General features: G+C 35.0%; 1 protein-coding gene across 3 annotated transcripts in view; it reads right to left on the minus strand.

Moving 5' to 3' along the window:
* Positions 1-23,576, minus strand: part of GRM8 (glutamate metabotropic receptor 8) — a gene marked incomplete at both ends in the record, with an annotated part of 776,918 nt that overhangs the window by 295,709 nt on the left and 457,633 nt on the right. For all 3 annotated transcript variants that reach the window (XM_081244335.1, XM_081244336.1, XM_081244334.1), the window contains one exon: positions 17,902-18,102. In XM_081244335.1, the coding sequence (XP_081100461.1) occupies positions 17,902-18,102 (201 nt within the window). The remainder of the gene's footprint in view (positions 1-17,901; positions 18,103-23,576) is intronic.

Here is a 23,576-nt window from a genome sequence, read left to right on the forward strand (position 1 = left end):
CAAAATATGTGCAATACCTTTACACTGAAAACTACAAACATTGTAGAGAGAAATTTTAAAATATCTAAATGAATGGAAAGAAAAACCATGTTCACAGATGGGAAGACAATGTAGTTAAGATGCCAGTTGTCTCCAAACTGACCTACAGATTCAACACAATTCCAATCAAAATCAGAGCAGGAGTTTTTTTTTTTTTTTTTTTTTGGAAATTGACAAATAGATTTTAAAATTGATATGTAGATGCAAAAGGCATAGACTAGCAAAGCAATTTTTAGAAATAAAAACAAAGAGAATTTATGTACTACCTTATTTCAAGACCTAATATAAAGCTATAGTAATCAAGACAGTGTGGTATTAGCATAATCATAAGCTTATAAATTTATAGAACAAGATCACGATTCAAGAAATAGACCCATGCATATGTGTTCAAATGACTTTCAGCAAAAGTATAAAGTTATTTGACAGGAAATGGGTAGCTTTTCAAAAAAAATGTTAGGAGAACAATTGGATATCCATATTTTAAAAAATGAAACCAGCCCTTATTTCATACCATATTTTAAAACTGCATTTCTATTGATCATATTTAAATGTAAAAAGTAAAAATATAAAACTTCCAGGAGAAAAATTTTGTAATCTTGAGTTAGACACGATTTTTTTAGCTAGGACAGAAAAAGAAAAAGTTGATAAGTTGGCCTTCATCAAAATTAAAAATGTTTATCAAAAGACAACATTATGAAAATAAAAAGAGAAAATATTTTTGTAACACAATTATATATTTGTATACATATGCAAATGCATATATAAAATAACTTGTTTTTAGAATGAATAAAGAACTTTTACAACTCAATAACAAGAAATCAAACAATTCATTTTTAAGATGAGTAAAAGATTTGAAGAGACAATCAAAGAAGATATAAAAATGGCAAATAAGCATATGAAAAAATATACAAAGATGATTAGTGATCACAGAAACGCAGATTAGAGCCACAATGAGAAATCACTATATACCCACTAGTATGGCTAAAATTAAAATGACTGACAATATTAAGTGTTGAAGAGGAATGGAGTAACTGAAACCCTCATACATTGCTCTTAGGGATGCAAAATGGTACAGTCACTTAAAAAAAAAAGTTTGGCAGTTTCTTATAAAGTTAAACATATTCTTCCCATACAATCCAGCAATCCCATTCCCAAGTGTCTACCCAGGAGAAACAAAAACATATGTCCTCACGAAGAGTTGTACTTATATATTCCTAGAAGCTCCTTTCATAATGGAAAAAGCTGAAAATAATCCAAATTCCATCAACTGATGAATGAACAAATTGTGATATATTCATGAAAATAAAAAGGCAGTGAACTACTGGTAAATACAACATCATGGGTAAATTTCAAAAACTTTATGCTAAGTGGAAAAAAACAGACACAAAAATTTCAAAATATATGATCCATTCATATTAATTTTTAAGAAAGCAAAAACATACTGACAGAAAGGAGACCACTGGCTTCCAGGGAATGATATTGTGGGGAAGGAGTTGACTGAAAAGGAGCAGGAAGAAGCATTTGAGGTGATGAAAATGTTCTAGACCATGACTGTGGTGGTGGTTATGCAACTGTATATATTCATAAAAAAACACATCAAATTGTACACTTAAAACTAGTTGGTTTTACTGTCTGTATAATTTACCTCAATGAAGCTCACTAAGTAAAAATTACTAGGTTGGCAGGAACCTTAATGCCCACTTCCCAGCCTCAAGAAACCCATGGTGTTAATATACAAGACTCAATATATGATTGTAACGAGCTTTCAAAAGATTTACCTTGACTTCCTATTTGTTATATTCATTGTCTTCCAACTCTTGGAAACAACTTTCTTTTGGTTTTTGCTGCTCAATTGCTATTTTCACTTTGTTTCACATTATCTGTGTAGTCACAGAGAACTAACTTGACTCCGTGAGTCCCAGTGTTCTATCAAAATTATAAAGGTTCTTTGTTTTCTCTTTTAGACACATGGTTTTTTCACTAACAAGTTTTCCCCTGTTTCTGCAATAGCACTTATCATTAGAGGTGGTATACCTTAATTAATGTAGTAATTACCATAATCACAGTAATCGCCATAGTAATTAGGTGTGCAACTCTGAGCTAAGGCTTCAAGAGCTCAAACCCTGGTTCCACCACTTTACTAGGTAAGTGAACTAAATATGTGTTTCAGTTTCTTCATCTGCAGGAACAGGGATAAAAATTGTTCCTACTTCTTCAGATTGTTTTGAGGATTAAATGAGATAATACACAAACAATGCTTACAAATATACCTGGAAGATCATACAGACTCAATAAATATTAGCATTTGTATCAGCCTCATATTTTCCATTGAAAATTCCAGAAAAAAAGAAGGGAAGCCAATGTGATTGAATAAAATGCCAAACTGGGATTTTAAACGCAAGAATTGCACTCAACTGTAATTTCAAAACTCAACAGAAAAGCCATCCTCTGCTTCTCAGTTTTGTGTGGCTTCTTTATTTTTTCTTGTTATCATTGCATTCTTAATTTTCTGGTTTATATTACAATGGAGAGGGGTCAATTAAAGATTGTCTTATGATGATATTTCTTATACCTATTACAACCTTCTATGTCATGTATGTGTGTTTGCATTATGCATGTATGTATGTACTTTATTGTATCCTAAATTCAATTTGGGACTCTTTAAAGGACTTGCATTGAATAATTATTTGGATAGAAAAACTAGGTACACCCAAGTCCTGTCTTGGTTTAACCAATCCTCCTATGGAGGTCTCCAAGGAAACATATGCATAAAGAAGGCAAAAGAAAGTACTTTATGATTTGATTTACTACTTAGCTGTGACTTTGGCCTCAAACTCCGTGGTGGAACTTCATAAACCAGGGGAGAAAATGGAGAGTTCCTTGTCTCTACGTTAGTTAAGAAAATGAACCAGTTACACAAGCAGGGCCCAATTTTGAGTCAAACTAAGCCAACATGCCCCAGGCCTTCTCAGACTAAAACAGTGATCTTTGGACAGTGGCCACATGTGAGAAAGCACATCCACAGTGCAAAAGCTAGATGGCCTGGCCTGTTTAGAGAGAGCATCCCAGCTCCTGTCTATTGCTCATCCTTAAGGGACTGCTCCAACGATAGCCCTGTCCACTCATTCTTAGCCAGAAGATGACCCCTCTCAGGAGCACAGCAGGCAAACTTCACATCTGACCCATCCAAATCAACCTCCTCCTCCTTGGGGGCTGGGGAGCACTCGATGATACAGAGTGGAGAACGTTTATTTTCCCTATAAGCCCACAGCAGTTGTTAAAATCTTTGAAAATTAAAACGTGACTAGTTATTATCTGATGTAGTTTGCTGTGTTATACTTCCCTGCTGCTGCTGTTATAATCTGGGAAGTACTTGCAAGACAAAATATTTCTTCAACATTCAGTAGCATCATGTTCACAGCGTGAACTTCAAAGAAAACATTTTTAAAAACGGTACTTCCCAACTACAGTGGGGTGCGGTGCAGGCTCACATGGAGGACATACCTGGGCCATAAATCCTACGAGAATAGCTGCATGGGCTTCCATGGGTCTCTACAAAATGTTTACAAGATAATGTGCCATTTCAAGAATTTCAGAAAATAGCATACTTTTCAGTAAAAAGTTCTGTGACTCCAGAGACAGAAGGGAAGCATTTAGCATGATAGTGACACAAATCTCTATTCTGTCTTGAGGCTTTTGTACCAGGTTTTTCCTAGGCTCTTATCCTTCTCATAATTCGGGTCTCAGTTTAAATATCACCACCTTCCTGATGATTTCACCATCTTCCCTACAGTCCCACTCTCCCTTTTCCACCATATTTTCTATTTTAGCATTGTAATACTTCACATTTTGTAGTTGTTTGTTACTTGACTGCTTGCCCTATTAAACTGCATCTTCCTGAGGGCAGCGACTGTCTTTTACTCACCATTGCGGGTCCAGTTCCTGATAAAGACTAGTACATAGTAGGCATGTAGTAATCTGTTGAATGAATAACTTGATGAATGTATGCAGATTTAGCAATTTTAATAGGCTACCTTCAAAGCAATGTCCTATCTCAGCTCCTTTGAAACTTGGAGCACTAAACATAGAATTGAAAATTCTGGGTCTAGTCTCAATTCCTTGATTCAGTATCTGGAAGTCTTGAAGATATTACTTAACTTTTATAAATCTCTGTAGTCAAATGGCGTAATAACATCTACTTACTTGCCCTCCCATGTAAGACTGTTAGGGCTAATGAGAGAATATATATGAAAGTACTTTAAAGTGAAAAGCATTAAGATGCCTGGGATTGTTATTGTAATACGGTGGAATTCAAGGTAATTAGCACTAAAAAGACTTAATACGGATAAATTTATCATCAAAAGAAATCTTTCACTGAGATACAAAATAAGGAAACGTGGGGAATGATTATTAGAGGCTTATCATCTTTACACATACACATTTGTTTGAATATAAATCCCAAATGAAAAGATTATTTTTTACCTAAAATTCTAATAGGATTTTGACAATTCAGAGTCTATGATGAGGACAGAAAACAATACACAGAAGTTTTCAGCAATTTTTTTTTTCCTAAACAGCATATAGCTAATTTTATTTGACCCTTCCTGTTGTACATTTTAAGTGAAGTGATCTGAACCCACCCTAGAATTATTTGTATTTGTGACATCATTGTCTTTGCCAGGAAACTATGAAAAGTCTTTTTAATCACAGTGATTAAGTAATCATATTCCCTTATCCACAGAGGGATGTATTTAAAACCTTAGAGAACTATCACTGAATAATGGCATTTAATATTTTATCACTAATTCAAATCAAATGATAGACATGGATAGGCTAGTCAGGAATTTTTCAAAGAACTCTTGAAATACACAGGGTTAATTTTTTATGTTAGGTTGAATCTCCTAGCACAGCCACTGGGCTATCAAACGGGACCACAGATCACCTAAACTCACAACAGGGCCTTTCCGAAGGGTCTAAATTCTGCAGTAGATCGCTAAGATTTTAAAATAGCACATTACACTAACCTGCAACCACATCATGGTGAAATTATGGTGGTCTAAGAATATAGTAAAGAAGATGGATGTTGATCACAGTACTCTGTATATTTCTGATTCTTTTTCTTATCAATTCTTAAGATTAAAAATTAATAAAATAATATAGGTAGTGAACTGACTCTGAAAACATTTTCGGTAAATGCCAGCCAAAGTCAACACAAGCTCAAATGTCATTTGGTTTATCCAAGTCCCTGTTCAGAGATATGAAGCGATTCAAAATTTCTACTCTTACTCAGTCTCCATAAAGTTAGAAAATTTACCTAGACATTGGCAACGAAATAAATCCTTTCTTTCCATCATATCATTTTACTATTTTTTATTCTCTTCCTCTATTTCTATAGAAAGAGAGGGGTGTGTGTGTGTCTGTGTGTGTGTGTGTGCACTCATGCACTTAAAAGCTCTTGGTATTAGAAATTCACCTTCTACTTAGATCTGTTGCAGGACTTAAAGGTGCTCAGCTGAAACCATCCTTGAGTTTGCTAAATATGTTACTTTATTTCTATAAACATTTTGTGTGTGGAGATTGCTAGAAAATTTATGAACTGGTTATTTTCTGCTTCAATACCAGTGAAGTAGATTGCTATCATGCTCAAAAGCCAAAAGATCACTTCAAGTAATGCTGAAAAGAAAGAAAATCCAACATGAAATCGTATTTGTTTATTCATATATTAGCATATAATTGCCCAAAGCAGTATCGTTTAAATTTTGCATTTACAGCCAACTTTAAAGGCTAAGATGGTTCAAACTGATGAAGCACACCCGTAAAGGTATAAAAAGAAAGCATTATGCAAACATTGCAATAAAAATCTCATTATTTTTTAACAATATCTGATAGTTTGTGCCTATGTAGATAGACCGTATTTAAGAAGAAAAGAAAAGCTTTCTCACCCCAAACTACTAGTTAATTACAGTGTTTAAGAATGGAAAAATGACTTCCCCCTCCTTCACCAGAAGCTAGTTTCTGTGTATAAAAAGTATCAGTTCTCTCCTTGGCTTGGGTTAAAGCGTATCTAGTAGGATCAGAAAGATATACTCAATTAATTCTTGAAATGTCAGTCTGAAGCTTTTTTTTTTTTTACAGAGGGCCAATATTATTTCAAAAGATAAACATGGGGATAGAAAAATCAGATGTCACTTATTTCCAGAAATGGATGCAACATGCAATCAAGAACACTGCAGTTTTCTCAAATGCCTCTGAGCACTCTAGAATTTATTGACTCTAGAATTTGTGACAGCTCTGACATATTGTCATTGATAGCTAAGTAAGGGAAGCAAATGTGTTTTCTTTCCTGGTAAAATAAAAGGATTACATGCTAAAATCCTTTTGCTAAGTTCTACACTGATGTTTTGAGTATTTAGGAATTATCCTAGAGGACCAGCTGGAAGAGCATAAGTTCCTTCTCTTCAGGGCCTAGGACTGAGGCTGATGGAATTAGGAGTATTTTTTCATGATGTTGATTAAAATTGAAACAGTTATGAGAATGCTGTTTCCTGGAAGGTGAAATATATATACAATTGTACATTTGTCAAAACCCATAGAATGCACATCAAGAATCCTAATGTAAACTATGGACTTCGGATGATAATGCTGTGTCAATGCAGGTTACTCAACTGTAACACATGTACCACTCTGATTCAGGATGCTGATAGTGGGAGAAGCTGTGTGTATGAGGTCAGGGGGTATATGGGAACTCTCTGTACTTTCCCCTCAACTTTGCTGTGGACCTAAAATGGCTCTAAAAGATACAGTCTATTATTTTTTTTAAATGATGGGAACATGACCAAGATGAGAATATTATTGGAAGTAATATTTTTTACCACTTTCTAAGAAATTGTAGGTATTATATTAAAATTTAAAATTTTCTTATATTTTAAACCTCATTAATAGATATTAAATGTTATTATTTCATAAAATAATTCATTAGGCTTTAAAAATTAAATTCTTAATATGTAATAAAGTAAATTAAATAATTGAATCTTATGGTAATAGAGAGAGATAATGGTGGGAATGTGCTTTTCTTCCTCTTTATCAAAAATTACAGTGAAATGAAGCCAGGCATAAATGAGTACAGATTATGTAATTTCATTTATATGAGCATAAAAGCTGGCAACCCTAGTCTGTGCTGTTCAGAGCTAGGACAGTGACTTCCTAGAGAGATGTGTACTGACTGGAAGAGCACAGTAAGGTTCTGAGGTGCCAGTTGGGGATTTGGGGGTTTGACTGGCTATTCTGGATACTGGGTTAGGTGTTTTCAGCTTGTAAAAATTCATGGAGCTGTAGACTTATTGCACTTTTCTATATATATGTTATACTTTTTTAAAAGTCAAAAAGAGGCCATAAACATGGTTCTTCATTTCATGAAGTTTTGACTGAAGCAAAGAGGGAATTGCAATGAGGGCATATACATTTTTACATAAGCCTGTGGTTTATATAAGGACAGGGAAGAATGAAAAGGAAGTTAAGAGAGCTTAAAGGAGCTGGGAGGAATGGCCTTTTGGATGTATTGTTAAACAGGTTAGAATTTCTCAGTGAGCTAATATAAATCATAGGGACATCTATATAACCTAAACAGCCGGCAAAGAAAAACGTAAGATCTGAGGAAAGTTAGAGCTTTCTTAAGCAGGATTAAGGATTACAAGTAAGGTAGGAATTGATAAATATCCTTCTGGGAGACTTGTACCACATCCCTTTTACCTGCCAAAATGTGCATTGTCATTTTTATTTGAATTACTTTTTTAAATGATAGGGCTTATGGCTATTAAATAATTCTATCATGCGGAGTCCACTTTTCTCTGTTGTGTGGGCACGGACAACTCAAGTGGGCTTCCTCTAGTTCAGCCGGTTGCAAACAATGACCTTCAGCTAAATTTTTTGCACAAGTCATAGATGTCTCTTTTATAGCCCATGTCTAAGTGAGTTTCCAACAAGTTTCTTAACATAGTAGGTGTATTATATTCCCGTACACATTCCGTGAACACTATTTCAAGCAGCAGCCTCCACCTCTTTACCTATCAGGTCATTTTACTCAAGGCAAAATGGATTAGAATGGGCTTTACATCCTCTTATTCCTATATCTCACCCTAAAGTGCTAATAAAAAATGAAGGGCTCAGAAGGTGATTAAAAGAGAAGAGAGAAAAAGTGAACAAAAAAGCCTATTCAACCTTGAGAATAGATGAGTTAAGCCTTGAAGAAATAAGAAGTTAATTTCAGATAACACAATATTACTGATTTTAAGAAAATTATCAGATGCTTTGGAATCTAAGGTGTGTAAGGGAACATATGTGAATGAGTGTGTATTTGGGGGGGTATTTATGTGTGTATGTTTGAAACCCAGTAAACATATGCAGAAGATTTACTCTTGTCATGGGGTAGAGGAAAAAATAATAGTTGTCATTCATTGATTATTCACAATTGTCAGGAGTTGTGAATTATCTCATTAAATGCTCATAATAACACTACAAAGTAGGTATGATTATTACTCCCATGCAAAGGTGAGAACATAGAGGTTTATAAAATTTAAGTGGCTTATCCAAGGTCTCTCCACCTAAGTGCGAGAGTTACAACTTTAGTTCATCTCTGTTTCAACTCAAAAGCTCATACTCTTACCCACTGCTACTACCTTGATTACTGAATGATCACAAGACCAAGTGGAGAAACACTGGGCAAGAAAAGAGGACAAAAGAAGAGGAAAAGAAATTTAATATCTAAAGGAATATGAAGTAAGAAAAAGGAGAAGTGAGAACTGGAAGAGGGACAAAATACAAACAGCACAGTTCAATACATAACAAACGTTCAATAAATGTTTGTTGAATGGATGTATATGACATATACAAATAAATGCTATAAATATACTCTATACATTTTTTTAAAAAATTATATTTGATAATTTTCCCTTAACTTAGCTACAAAGGTATTTATATGGTTCAAAAGAGAAGTTATTTTATAGTCACTTTTTAATACATTCAAAAGACCAAATTTAATACATTCAAAACCCAAATCCCTAAAGTGTAACAATTAGGCACCTGAATTAAAAATAATTTTCTCATTCATATCCTTCACTTTCAAACTAACTTCTTGATTAAACTTTAATGTAATTATAAGAGTTAATAACCTTAAAGAGAATAATAATCAAGTCTCCATTATAATTTTCGGGTAGATTATTTCTGAAGCAAAATATCACTAGAAAATAATTACCCTTATTAACATGGGAGCTATTCTAACAAATACTTTCTTTCATTAAAAAAGTACATAATTTTGAAGGAAACAGAAGAAACAGTGAGAGAACGAGCCCCATTTGATCTACCCTAGACTCATCAGATGCCAATACCAGCAGTAATATACTTTGTCATGTACTTTGAGAAGGTTGTAAAAATATTCACGTTTCTGTTCCTTTATCTAAGAAGCTGACACTGCTGGGGAAACCTTGTTGATTGGTGCCCTGGAAGAAGCATCTTTTCCAACGTGTCTTGTTTTCAAGCTCTCAGTCCCATCCCACTCATCTCATCACCTTTATAAGGTGATCCAAGTACTAACTTCATTAATTCTCTATTGATAAAGTATCCTCTACATATAATAGAGTATATCTCTTATTAAGTACTTTCTATATATTATCACCTTATATTTAGATTTCACAGGAACTCTAAAATGTATATACTATTAACATCCCCATTGTATAGATGAGGAAACAAAGACTTAAAGAGGTTTTGTTACCTGACCAAGATCACAAAGTAGTGAGTGCTGAAACTGGATTCAAACCCTGAGTATAAAGTCTGTGTTTCTGATCACTATGTTAACTACAAACCATTAAATGTGAACTCCTGCAGAAACTCCCCACCACCTCAGATCCTCTCTGCTCCTTCATTTCTGTCCCCATCCTTCATCCAAGGCTCACTGCTGCATCCCCCGTTTAAACCCAATGCCCACACTTAACCCACAGTTAGTGAGCCTATGGCACCCCATCTGTTTCTTGGGTTTACTTATCATTTATCCCTAATTTTTGGCACATAATGAAGTTCATGAATTACAAGAATAAAGAAGGAGTAAAAGAAACCCATGCAGTGGGTGAAGTTGAGTAGGATCCAAGGAAGAACTAAGGCAACTCCACTGATTTGCCTGAAGCTTTGAAGGATGCTGTCTCCATCTTGGTCCACACATAAGTCTTTATATCTTAAGGGAGGAAGTGAAAGCCCTTGTTCTTCATGACTATAAAAGAAATTATACTTAGAACAGTATGGAGGTTCCTTAAAAAACTAAAAACAGAACTACCATATGACCCAGCAATCCCACAACTGGGCATATACCCTGAGAAAACCATAATTCAAAAAGAGTCATGTACCACAACGTTCATTGCAGCTCTATTTACAATAGCCAGGACATGGAATCAACCTAAGTGTCCATCGAAAGATGAATGGATGGAGAAGATGCGGCACATATATACAATGGAATATTACTCAACCATAAAAAATAAAGGAAATTGAGTTATTTGTAGTGAGGTAGACTGACCTAGAGTCTGTCATACAGAGTAAAGTAAGTCAGAAAGAGAAAAACAAATACTGTATGCTAACACATATATATGGAATCTAAAAAACAAAGGTTCGAATGAATCTAGGGGCAGGACAGGAATAAAGATGCAGATGTAGAGAATGGACTTGAGGACAAGGGGAGGGGGAAGGGTAAGCTGGGACGAAGTGAGAGAGTAGCACTGACATATATACACTACTAAATGTAAAGTAGATAGCTAGTGGGAAGCAGCTGCATAGCACAGAGAGATCAGCTTGGTGCTTTGTGTCCACCTAGAGGGGTAGGATAGGTTGGGTGGGAGGGATATGCAAGAGGGAGAGGATATGGGGATATATGCATACATATAGCTGATTCACTTTGTTATACAGCAGAAACTAACACAACATTGTAAAGCAATTATACTCCAATAAAGATTAAAAAAAAAACAACTCCCACAGTTTATCAACTTACTCAGAAAACAGAGGCCAGTATAATTATGCTGCTAAATTTCATGATGGTTTCATTTGTAGGATTAATATTTTATAAGCAGCCTGAAGTTTCCTTAATCAGAAACTGAAATATTACCTAATTCAAATCAGTCTGTTTATTTATCTCTACAAATTCAATATCGTTACACATGCAGTTCACTTTCTTTTAAATGTATAAATATTTCCAGGAATTACTTCATGACTTGCAAACCTCTATCATCAAGAATTATATAATGTACTTCCAAATTATTAATAATGATTTTCTAAATTTTATTTCAAATATAGTAATTATCAAAAAGGATATTTATCTTTAAGGTTAACATAGAACCACTTCATCACATTTGACTTTGCTTCATCTCAATTTATCAAATAAGTAATATCTAATCACAAGGATATTATGCATCATAAATTCTACAGTTGACATTTTATGTCAGTTTTTCCATATATTGGCATTTTATGTCTCATTTTATACTTATAAAGGTGGATAAAACAAAGTAGTGTCAAGCCAATTTCATCAATGGTATATATGCTAAAACATTCTACTGTGGTGACCTAAACGGGAAGGGAATCTAAAAAAGAGTGGATATATGTATATGTATCACTGATTCACTGTGCTGTATAGCAGAAACTAACACAACACCGCAAAGCAACTATACTCCAATAAAAATTAATTTAAAAAAGAAAATGAAAACACTAAATAAAAATGATTTATGCACGCAAAAAAATAATGGCTCTAGTAATGGGATTGTCACAAACAGTTACAAAGAAAGATCATTTGGGGAAGTAAAGATATTTCTCAAAACCTTCTGGCTTCTAATCAAAGCACAGTGTCTAGAACAGAGCCAGCACTGAAATGATTCTTTGTTCCCTTCCTCCCTCTTTCACTTCTTTACATTCCATTTGTACTTTCATTTTCCCATTTCAGGCACTCTTCTCTTCTGGAGATGATTGGAACCGTCTCTTAACTTGTCATCCCTGTCTTCAATCTCTCCCTCCTGTCTGCAAATTGCTGCCATAGTTATTTTTCTAAAACACAAATCCTAGCACTTCACTGTCCTGATCAGAAAACTTCAGTTCCCTGTGTCACAGTCAAACATCAGAGTTTGGCAGGGATTTCTAACCAGGCCCTAGTTCATGTTGCTGGTCTCATCTTCAGGCTGCTCCCACGTCACTCCTTTGAATTCTTACACTGTGGATGCTCACTTTCTCAGAACGCATGCTCTTGCCTGTTTTCCACCTACTATTAAACTGTTTTGTCTGCCATGAATAGTTTTTCCCATCTTGTCCACTTAAAGAAATGTCACTTTCTATTTGTCATTTAAATCAGATGTCACCTGTTCTCTGTGTTGTATTCTTTGAGCCCCCCTTATGTAGTTTCCTAATCTCAGCCTTATGTTGAGTTTGTACATGCCATGCCATCCCTCTATCATATCACTTATCCAATTGAATTATTGTTGGTAACATGTTTGTGTCTCTCCTCTGTTAAGCTATGACATTTGAAAACTCATAGAACCACATTTTATTAATCTTTGTATTTTTGATGCCTAGCATCAAAAATTATTAGATACTTTGTAAGATTCTCAATAAAATGTATGTGGGCTAAAGGAATGATTCATAAAAAATAAAAACAAACAACTAAAAAAACAACAACAGTAAGAACACTGATAGGTATCTATGTTTTAAAAATATACCTTTATCTTTAGAATAATCTGCAGTGAATATAGAGCTGGAAGAGACTTCAGTGATTAGAATATTTTAGTATAATCCTTCCATCTAAAAGATGAATCATCTTCTATATTTCCTTTTTTTTTTTTTGCTTCCCCTTTTCACCTAACTCTAAAATAAATTCCAAATGGATTATACTCTCTTATAGGGAGAAATCATGATCACTTGATTTTACTGTAAATTGATAATCAATGAATAAAATTCCTTTCCCACTGAGTTCTAACTCATCTTTATCACATCATAAGTTCACATGTATGTATATACAAATACATGTACAAACTGATTTATTTATTATTATATATTGATATTTCTGGCTATTTCTATCTGGTTCTATTTACCATATGTCTGTTCTGGTAATAGTTCCATGCTGGATTGATTATTATAGATTAACGTTATGCTTAAATGTTAACTGTTTGGTAGGAATATTTTTTCTTCAAAATCATTTTAGTTATTTCTACTCATTTATTCTCACAATTAAAATTTTAAATATTATTTCAAATTCCAGAAAATACTCCTTTGTCATTTTGGTTGGAACTATACTAAGCCTGAATGCAGATTAATTCAGAAAAGATTAACATGTTTCCTCTAATTAGTTTTTCTGTCTACAAACAAGGGATGTCTCTCAATAAAGTTGTCTTCATATGTCTTTAATATTTTTTGGCTCAATTTATTCCAAGATATTTTCGATATATTTTTGCAAAGAAAAGAGTCTCATTTCCCATAATTGTCAATGATACCTAACATTGTATGTAGGAAAGTTCTTAATGTTTTAATATTAATTTTATATTTGATCATCTTAAAGTAAGTACTTCTAGTTTTCAATTTATTGTCTTGAGATCAAATCATTTGAAAATAATCATAATACTCTTCCCTTTTTAGTAGTAATCTCTTATTTTTGTTTGTTGTTTTATCACATTGGTTAAAATTTATAGAATATTAATAATAGTGCTAATAGGACTAATCCATCTCTGTAATAGGAATAACTATAAATATATAACCAGTTATAGGCTGAGAGAGATGTGCTTATCACGTTAAACATTTATTCCATTTCTAGTTTGTTTTTGTACTTGTAACAGAAATGAGGGTTATATTTTAATCAAATGCTTTTACAGAATCCTATATTTTTCATTGTCTTATTTGACTTATTAGTGCATTTGTAATGCATTTCCTAATATTAAGCAGTATTTATTTCTTTTAGATAGCTTAAAGGTACTTTACGTGAAGAAATTTGCTTTAAAACCGTCTGCAGTGTTCAGAGACTCTCAAAATTGGATATTTGGAAAATTTGCAGTTAAGTCCCTAAATCAATAAGGTTTCTAAAGAAAAGAAAGTGCTGCTAAATTCCATCTCTATATCAGCCTCTGTAATCAGGCAAGTGTTTAGGTATGTTTCTTAGAATATTGAGCATTGAAATGGTTAGACCACTACCTCACTGTAAGTTTAGGGAAGCTGCTTCATTCAGGGAATTCAATCACAGCATGAAGGTTTGCATTAAATAATTCCAAAATTGATTCCTCTCTCAGATTCCCACAAATTCTATATGATTTTAATTGTGTCCTCTAGCCTAACAAAAATTCACCCACCTAGAGAAGCAAAGAGATTCAGAGACCACGGCATCACCCCTTTCTCAGGTTTTCCCCTCTCTGCTCACTTTGTTTAAACTTTCCCCCTAAGTCAATGATAGAAGCTTCCTAAATGTCCCTTTCACCCATGTCACTTGCACCCACTGGGAGTGCCTCATGACAACTAAGTTTGTACTTACTTGATCCCTGTCACTGATAATTTGGAACAGGTCTGACATCCAACCTAAGTTTAGCTAATGAGATTCAAGTTTCCAAGAAGTTAGAACTGGGACCTAAAATACATATATGTTAATCTTAGCACATGTCCTGAACAAACAGCAACTAAATTCTAGAAATGTAGATGGTCTCCTGCTACCTACCCTGTGGACCTAGACACAGAGAAAACCAATATAAAGAGAACCAAACAAAGCAGACAGAGGTATATTTGGATTTCTGAGAGGTTTTAGTACTTATAACCACTTCTTTTCTTAGACCTTTCTATAGTCTGCCGTGGGGTTTCTTGACACACCCTCATAAATCGTTCCTTTTAGCTTAAAGCAAGCTTAAGTTGGTTTCTGTTACCTACAGTCAAACAACCCTGATTAGTATGCCGCTGTGCCTACCCTGCCCTGCTCAACTATAGAGAAAGTAAGGCAACGTCTCTGGAATTCTGTCCAACACTTTTTCTTTATGATGCATAAGGTTCTCACAGCAACAGAAAAATCTTTGATTCTATACAAGATGTACAGTATTAATATTTTATTGCCTATAGGACACACCAGAGTAAGGAATTGACACTGTTGCTTAAGTACCTGAAAAATCTGAACTCTTCTTCTTTATTTTATGTTTTTCTTTTGATAAATCTTTGCATTTAAAAAATTTATAGAAATAGCATTTTGTTCAAATGGTAGCAATAAAAGTAATCTTAAAAGGCAGGCCTTTGTTTCCCTCCAGCTTCCCAAGTAAAATTTTGTTAAATAACATTGCTTATTAGGCTGTAAGAAAATTCATTCTCTCCTCAGAAATAGGTAAGTTTGCTTCTCTCATGTAATGAAACATACATTCCATTGAATGTCCCCTTATATTTTAGCTGCTTAGGAAGTTCAGAACTTAACATAGTCCTTCATTCTGGTTACTAAATTTGTTTCTTCCCCCTTCAATGGTTTTGATGGTATACTTCTACTTGAAGAGCCCTATGTACCTTTTTTTAATCAGAAACAGGCAAGGTATTAATAATAAATGAAGACTAACAGTAAGCCAATAATGAAATCAAAAAATTGATAAACATCCTGAAAATTACTGAAAATCAAATTATATATACCATGATAATCTGCTTACGCTCAGGTCCCTTACTCTATTATTATAACCCTACTATTATTACCAGCTATTGGGACACACAAAAATTTCAAGCTATTTGCAAAATAAATCTCCAAGGAGTTCAGAGATTCTCTTTTAAGTTCATACACTAAAATTCATGTATTTTCCATGATCCTCATCCGGAGTACACTTACTCTTGTATCAGACACAGTCCTATTATGCTTCAGTGGGTTCCTACTGCTTTCAAGATGAAGAACAAATCTTAAGAATGACCTGTAAGACATCTCATGGTCTATCTGGTCCTGTCTAGTGCTTTACCCTTGTCTCTGACCCTCATCTCCAGATTCCAGCTGTCTCTAACTCCCTAGAATAGGGACATATTTCCCTATTATAAACTTTTAGTCCAACACACCTCTTCTTTCAATACTCATTGCAGATTATATAATTAAACCTTTGTGTGCTTATTTGATTGATATCTAAGTTCCCCAAGAAACATGTCTGTTTTGACTCTTTTTAACAGTAATATATCTTTAGTACCTATCATAATGCTTACCACATTCTATGTGCTCAATAAATATCTCTTGACTAAGTTAATGAAATTTTATGTGTGTTTCTGTGTCCGCGGTAGATTGAAAGAAGCAAATTATGGAAGGGATCAGTCCAAAAAACAATCACAGCAACAGTAGTCTGATAATGTGGAAGGGGAAAAAAACTATAAAAAGTAGACAGAAGAACTCAAAAGTCATTGGACTCTAGAGGCAAATTGTCTTAATAATCGTTAGACATTATGACTTTTTCAGCAGTCTTTAACAGCATCATTATATTACAGTATAGTATAATAATTAAAGTCATCAAGGAAGGGTTAGGTCTATGGTTAAGAGAGAAATTGATAATTCAACTTTAGAATACTTTAATCCAGTGTTTCTTTAAAAGACTTCCCTGTCTTCTGGAAATAGCTTCAATTAATGAAAAAATATATTCATTTGCATTCCTCTTCCCACTTCTTAGCAATTTGGATAAATAAAGTGCTCCCCAACCTCACGTTAGGGTAAATAACGTATTGTATTGTAACACTTGTATTGTAACACTCCTCTTTTGCTCCATTTAATAATTGTAAGAAAATTATTTTCAAATTCCCCTTACTATTTATATTCTTAACAAAAGGAATTATGTTATGTAATGTTTCACCAAAATTCTGGTGAAAAAGAGGATACTTTGTGTTGAATGTAAAACAAATTGTGTCTCACGTTGCCTGAACAAAGAAAAGAAGGAAGTTTCCACTTGAATTCTAAATTGAAGATGACCTTGTGCTTTTCTGAGAAAGGCTGGCAGCTTAGGTCACTGGAGTGTATTATGATGGACAGTGCAGCACCGTGTGTCCTGCTCGGAGGCATGTCCATTGTGTGGATTACAGCCAAACAGAAAGAATTAGACAGCTCGGAGCATTCTATCATTTCATTTGAAAATAATGGTCAAAGTCATGGGCAGCAACCATTACAACTTTCATTAAAGAACAGCAGAATTCAATAGTTCCATCACTTGAGACAAGCAATTTGGCTATTCTCAGCCGAACACTATGAATCCAGCGTATTCTGTACCAATTTCTTGTGACACTCACATAAGCAGCATTTCTGCTTCTGCAGTAGGCAAATCTCATCTACATTTGATTGTATGTAGTTCTACCTTACACGATGCAGCTCACTGCTTCAAATTGACCCAATCATTGAAAGAAATACAATGAAAAAGAAGATGCAGAAACTTAACACAGCACCCTTAGAATGTAAATATACAGCAACTCCAAATCATCCACTCTCCTCGAGTCATCTTACTGTTTAAAATGCTTAAAATAGGTTTCAAAACAAAATGTCTACAATTCCTTTTTTAATAACGGCGTTAACAAAACATTTTCAAAGAAATCTAATCTGTTGTCAGTGGTTCCAAATGAGTCTCCTAAGTTACTTCTGAAATAGCGATATTTTGATTGATAGAGGCTTATTTTAACTTCTGCTTCTTTCAGCAGCAGATTAATGGTAGCACCAAAAAAAATGTTTGAGATTTAAAAGCAGGTGGAAAAACTCACACTTCTGATTAAAAGCGGAACTGCTTCTAATCCTGTGCTTTCCACTCTGCTTGAGTATACTCTAAATATAGGGAGAAAAAACACACCCTGTCACTTCTAAAGTATTTAGATTAAAAAAAAAAAGTTGTGACTTACCATTAAAATTCACAGCCCGAATATAACCAAGTAGTTCTTTCCCATCAATGGTACTCATTCGTGGGCAAAGGCCAATGTATCCAGGGCAGAGATCTTTGTGCATATTGTGCAGGGCATAAGCCATGGAATACACAGCATCAATTACAAATTGGACCTTTCCTTCCTGTTCGTAAGATGAATCCCGAGCAATTCGCTCCAGGCCTGTAAAAGAAAAGGGAAACCATTAACTGGGGTTAGATTTCACTAAAAATTTGGCATGAGGGCTAAGATTTTCATCATTTGAGGCACACATAAGTGAGACAAAACTATTTGATTTTACTCTGGATTATTTTAGCCTATACTTACTGAGTCAGGTTTTTAAACTGGGTATTGAATTTTTTATTGTGAAAGAACAGAAACTATTTTATTAGCAACAAAATGATATAAAGTAAAAGACATATAGTTTCATTATCTTCATTTCTACCTTATGAGCTCTATTATACTGTACATGCTGGTAATTACCTAGCATTTTGGTAGTGATTTGATCTTTTAAGTAAAATGTGTAGACTATTGTTCTTCTCATCCACCTTAGCTCCAAGGGCATCATTTAATAAGTGGCCCAAAGTAAGATCTCCCCCTCCAACCTACGTCTGTGCTGGTTTAGAATGTGCTCTGTTTGGGAACTCTTTCTGTAAATATTAAATGACAGTATTTCCTTAAATGAACTGCTTATCTTCAGAAGAATCATTCAATTTATCTTCTTCTTGAACTCAACTTTTTACTTGTTTTTATTGTTTAATTTTTTCCAGCTTATTGATATATACTTGACATGTAACACTGTGTAAGTTTAATAAATACAACACGATGATTTAATACACATACATATTGTGAAATGATTACCTCCATAAGGTTAGTTAACATATCCACCACCTCACATAGTTGCCTTTTTTATTCCTTGTGGTGAGGACTTTTAAGATCCAATCGCTTAGAAACTTTCAAGTATACAACACTGTGTTAACTCTAGTCATCTTTCTGTACATTAGATAAAAGATGCAGAGCTCTCAAAATGAATGTCATTCAGAATAATTATACCTGTTTTTAGGTATATTTAGGGCTGAGAACTGGCATTGGAGATTACCTTTAGCTTGGTCTTTATCATTTAACATGTAATAGAAACAGAGAATTAAAAATGGAAGATAAAATTCATGTTAGAAGTTAGATGGTGTATAATTAGTTATAATCCAACATTCTCATTTTGAAGATGAGAAAACTCAGTTTGTGGAGGTGAAATTCACTTAGGACACACAACGCAGACACAGGAACCACTGCCAGGTCTCAGATACTGAAATCCAGTATTCTCTCAATCCCCAGGAAAATGGGGTAGATGGCAAGAATGCTGGACACGCAAGGAAAAAAAAAAAAAAAACGACAGATAGGACATTGAAGACTTATTAAGGAGACCGAAAAGGATCTATCATTTCCACATTCCCCCAAACCTTATACATCTGGTACCACTGGGAGAGACCAAAAGCAAGCACTTTAAATCTTCCCATAAATGTCAGTTAGTAAACTTTAATAAAAGTCTTTAAGTTCAACAAATATTTCCTTTCTTCACAAAAATGCATATTTCCTCTAAATTTAGAGACGTGAATTAAGAAGGTTGTCTTATATTTGGGTTTTTACACTCTGACAAAACCAGTGACTTTCTTCTAGACAAAAGTAGTGGTCAATTCATTCATTTTTATGAATCAGATCGTTGAACCTTGTTTCCTCTGGTCTCAATCACTTGTTCCACTCAGACCCTTTAAATGCTGTTTGTTGGTGCTCTATTCCCTGCAGGCTTTTGTGATGCTAAATTCTGCTCCTCCCTTTCAACGCACCTTTTCAGACTTTTTTGATGACTCAGCATTCCATTCCCCAAGATTGAGTCCTCTTTTATTTTTCCCAACCTCAGAAGCCATTCATTCTCAACTATTACTATTGCTAGGGTCTAGAAGTAGAAACTGGAATCCAAAATTTTAGTTATGGAGTCCAAAACATTAGATCAACTTATAGTATCAATTTAATTCATTGTGGAATCTAGCTTTCTGGACTTTATGGTCACCTAACTTCCAACCCACATTTCCAATTGCATACCATATTTCCATTTAGTCTGCTTTCATATCAAACTCATAAGATCCAAAACCAGGCTATCATTGTAGGGAATTACATTATTATTTTCTAAAAACCTCCTATTGAGGATTTGGCAGGCTTAGGAACACCAAGAGAGAAGGCAGATCTAACAAAGAACCTCTTTGAGGTGCCAAAAGGTATACTGTCTCCTTCAACCTGCCTTAGTTGAGTGATCTAAGCTAAGATCCATGCAGATCTGGGGGTACCGTCCTCTCCCTATCTCTGTGTCCTAGGACAGTACTGTGTATGTCCAGAATATCACCAAGTAACCTATGAAAGCAGCACTTTCAGCTTTCCATAGTTTTAACCACAAAATAGACAACTCATAAATAAATACTGATGAATGGTCACAGAAACCAACAATATTCAGTTATATGTTTAAAGACCTTACTTATCTGGTGACAAATGGCTCTGGTTAGTCCAGGACTGAGGAGTTTTTCAGGATGTAGGATCACAACCTGGACAGTCCTGGGCAAACCAGCATGGTTGCTTATGAACAAGGAGGCCAATGATGAGGGAAATTTAATGATAAAAGACTGAAATAACTACACTGAGGGTAGGTCCCTAGGTCTATATGGAGAGATCCTTGTGTTTCATTTATTTTGCATCACTGAACTTGATAACGGAAAAGGAAGACTAGGCATCCCAGAGCAGTTGTTCCCATCTTAGTTATCTTCTTAAGTACAGATTCTGCAGTGCCATCCAGACTTAATGAATCAGAATCTCCCAACTTGAGGACATGAATAATCTGTAATTTCAAAACATAGATATCTAACTGTCTTAGTCAGTTTGGGGTACTATAACAAAGCACCACAGACTGGGTGGCTTGTAAACAACAGGAATTTATTTCTCAGAGCTCTGAGTCTGGACTTCCAGGCTCAGGATGCCAGCATGGACAGGTTCTGGTGAAGGCTCTCTTCTGGGTTGCAGGTGGCTGTTTTCTAACATCCTCAACATGGCAGAAAGCAGAGTCTCTTATGACTCTTAGAAGGGCACTAATCTCATTCATGAGGGCTCTACCGTCAAGACGGTATCTGATCTTAATTACCTCCCAAAGGCCCACCTCTAATACCATCACATTAGGGGGTAGGGTTTCAACATAGGAATATGGTGGGGGGGAGGGAACACAAGCATTCAGTCTATAGCACTCATATTCCAGGCTATGTTGATTGTATTGCTGCTCTGTAAACTCTTCTGCTGCATGCTCACATGCAAACACACACACACACACACACACACACACACACACACACACACACACACTTTAAAGAAAAAAGAGGAATTCCATGTCTCCATTACTAAAGGAGTATGGTCAGCAGGCATAGGATTGGCAGAAAATGCCAAAGCCAAATTGATTCAAAGAAAGTAATGACCATGAGAACTTAAGGCATTTGGAAATTTTCCACAATCCATGGGATATATGGAAAAGCTAGATGTGTATAAATATTTTATATTTTTAAATTTACTCTATCCCCAAATGTTCTGAATTTGACATACTAGGATTTTATTTTAATTCTACTGCAACCTCCTAGAAGTCTGTAAGATATTTCTGATCATTCAATAATTGACATAAGGGCTTCCCTGGTGGCGCAGTGGTTGAGAATCTGCCTGCTAATGCAGGGGACACGGGTTCGAGCCCTGGTCTGGGAGGATCACACAAGCCGTGGAGCGACTAGGCCCGTGAGCCACAAGTACTGAGCCTGCGCGTCTGGAGCCTGTGCTCCGCAACAAGAGAGGCCCGCGCACCGCAATGAAGAGTGGCCCCTGCTTGCCACAACTAGAGAAAGCCCTTGCACAGAAACGAAGACCCAACACAGCAAAAATAAATAAATTAATTAATAAAAACCCTCCTACCCCCAACATCTTCTTTAAAAAAAAAAAATGAGATAAAGTTATATACAACAATTTCCTGATATACTTTTTTTTTTTTTTTTTTTTTTTTTTTTTTCTTTTTGCGGTATGCGGGCCTCTCACTGTTGTGGCCTCTCCCGTTGCGGAGCACAGGCTCCGGACGCGCAGGCCCAGAGGCCATGGCTCACGGGCCCAGCCGCTCCGCGGCATATGGGATCCTCCCAGACCGGGGCACGAACCCGTATCCCCTGCATCGGCAGGCGGACTCTCAACCACTGCGCCACCAGGGAGGCCCTCCTGATATACTTTTAATATAGATACCCCAACTTAATAGACATACTCTTCCTTGGATTCCCCCCCAGTATTTTTCCACCTTCATGTATAATGGATTAATATTAATTCTGAAACACCACACCATCTTATTAAAGGAAAATATGTAAATTTTCACTAGTCAAACTATTTATTTCCTTGCTAGTTATAAACTACAATTAGTTTGAATAAAGATTAAATATATACAACTTTGCTTTTTTTCTTTTAAAGTAAAAGTTCATAAGGCTCTCTAGTAACTACTGCCACACAAGTCAATGGACGCTATAAGACATTTTTCATAAATCAATGTATGTACGTGGTGACAAACTAAAAGACTGATCACTATTACCATTTCTAAATTTAAAAGGAAATCATCTGATTTCTTTTCAGGCTGTTTAGACAAGGTACTTTTTATTCCTTAAAACTTCAAACTCATAATGACACTTAAGATTTTACAGGATCTAGAGTTTGCCCCTCACTTCCTATATCTGCTTCTCTTGATCATCTAAGAGAATAATTTAGGAAGCTGGCAGTGACTCATCAACTTAATTGCCTGTAAAATTTCACTATGCTATCATTTCTAAAGTTAGCGTTAATGTATTGCTGCAAAGTGCTAAACATTGTTAAAGGCTGTATGTCAGCCATCCATTTAAAACACTGATTGTAAAGCTGTGATGTGTTTTAGTGCATAGCTTAAAATTAACAACATATAGCTAAGAGTTTGTGTGGTGGGAGATGAAGTCAGCCTCAAAAATCTTATAGCAAGATTGTTTTATGTTTTCATTAATGAAATCTAAAACCCTGACAGTATCTGTGTCCCTGGAACACACAGTAAATTCTTATTGGTCCGAGCAATACCACATGCACCTCAGTTAAGGTCTTTTGCACATGAGGGTGTATCTTTTTTGGTTTTGTTCCTTCTTAGCGAAAAGCAAATCTGCTCAAGTTTGCAAAGTGCTGCATATATTATAATGTGAGTTCCTAAGATGAACCTGACATGAATTTTTAATTCTTTGACTGACACATACTTTTTGAGCTTTGCTTTCTAAGAATTTCTCATTTCTCAGAAGATAGCTTAGTTTTGTAAACTGAGATACTAGGGGCTATTTTCCTTTTCCTGAAATTATTATAAAACTTATAATGTTACTGCAGTGATGATCTAATAAACAGTGGTCAATTCAGTGGGAAAAAAACGTTAAGTCAAATTAGTCCTTTTATTCTCAGGAAAGCAAACATCCAATTGGTTGAATTTTTTACTACAGTCTTACCAGGTAGTAGAAATAATCCCACACTCTAAACTTGTAGGTTAAAAATGATTTCTTTATTTAGCTCCTCCCTGACTTTTTCTTAAGTATGTAGCAAGT

The sequence above is a fragment of the Mesoplodon bidens genome (assembly GCF_964165515.1).
Source record: "Mesoplodon bidens genome assembly, chromosome: 9".
Lineage (NCBI taxonomy): Eukaryota > Metazoa > Chordata > Mammalia > Artiodactyla > Ziphiidae > Mesoplodon > Mesoplodon bidens.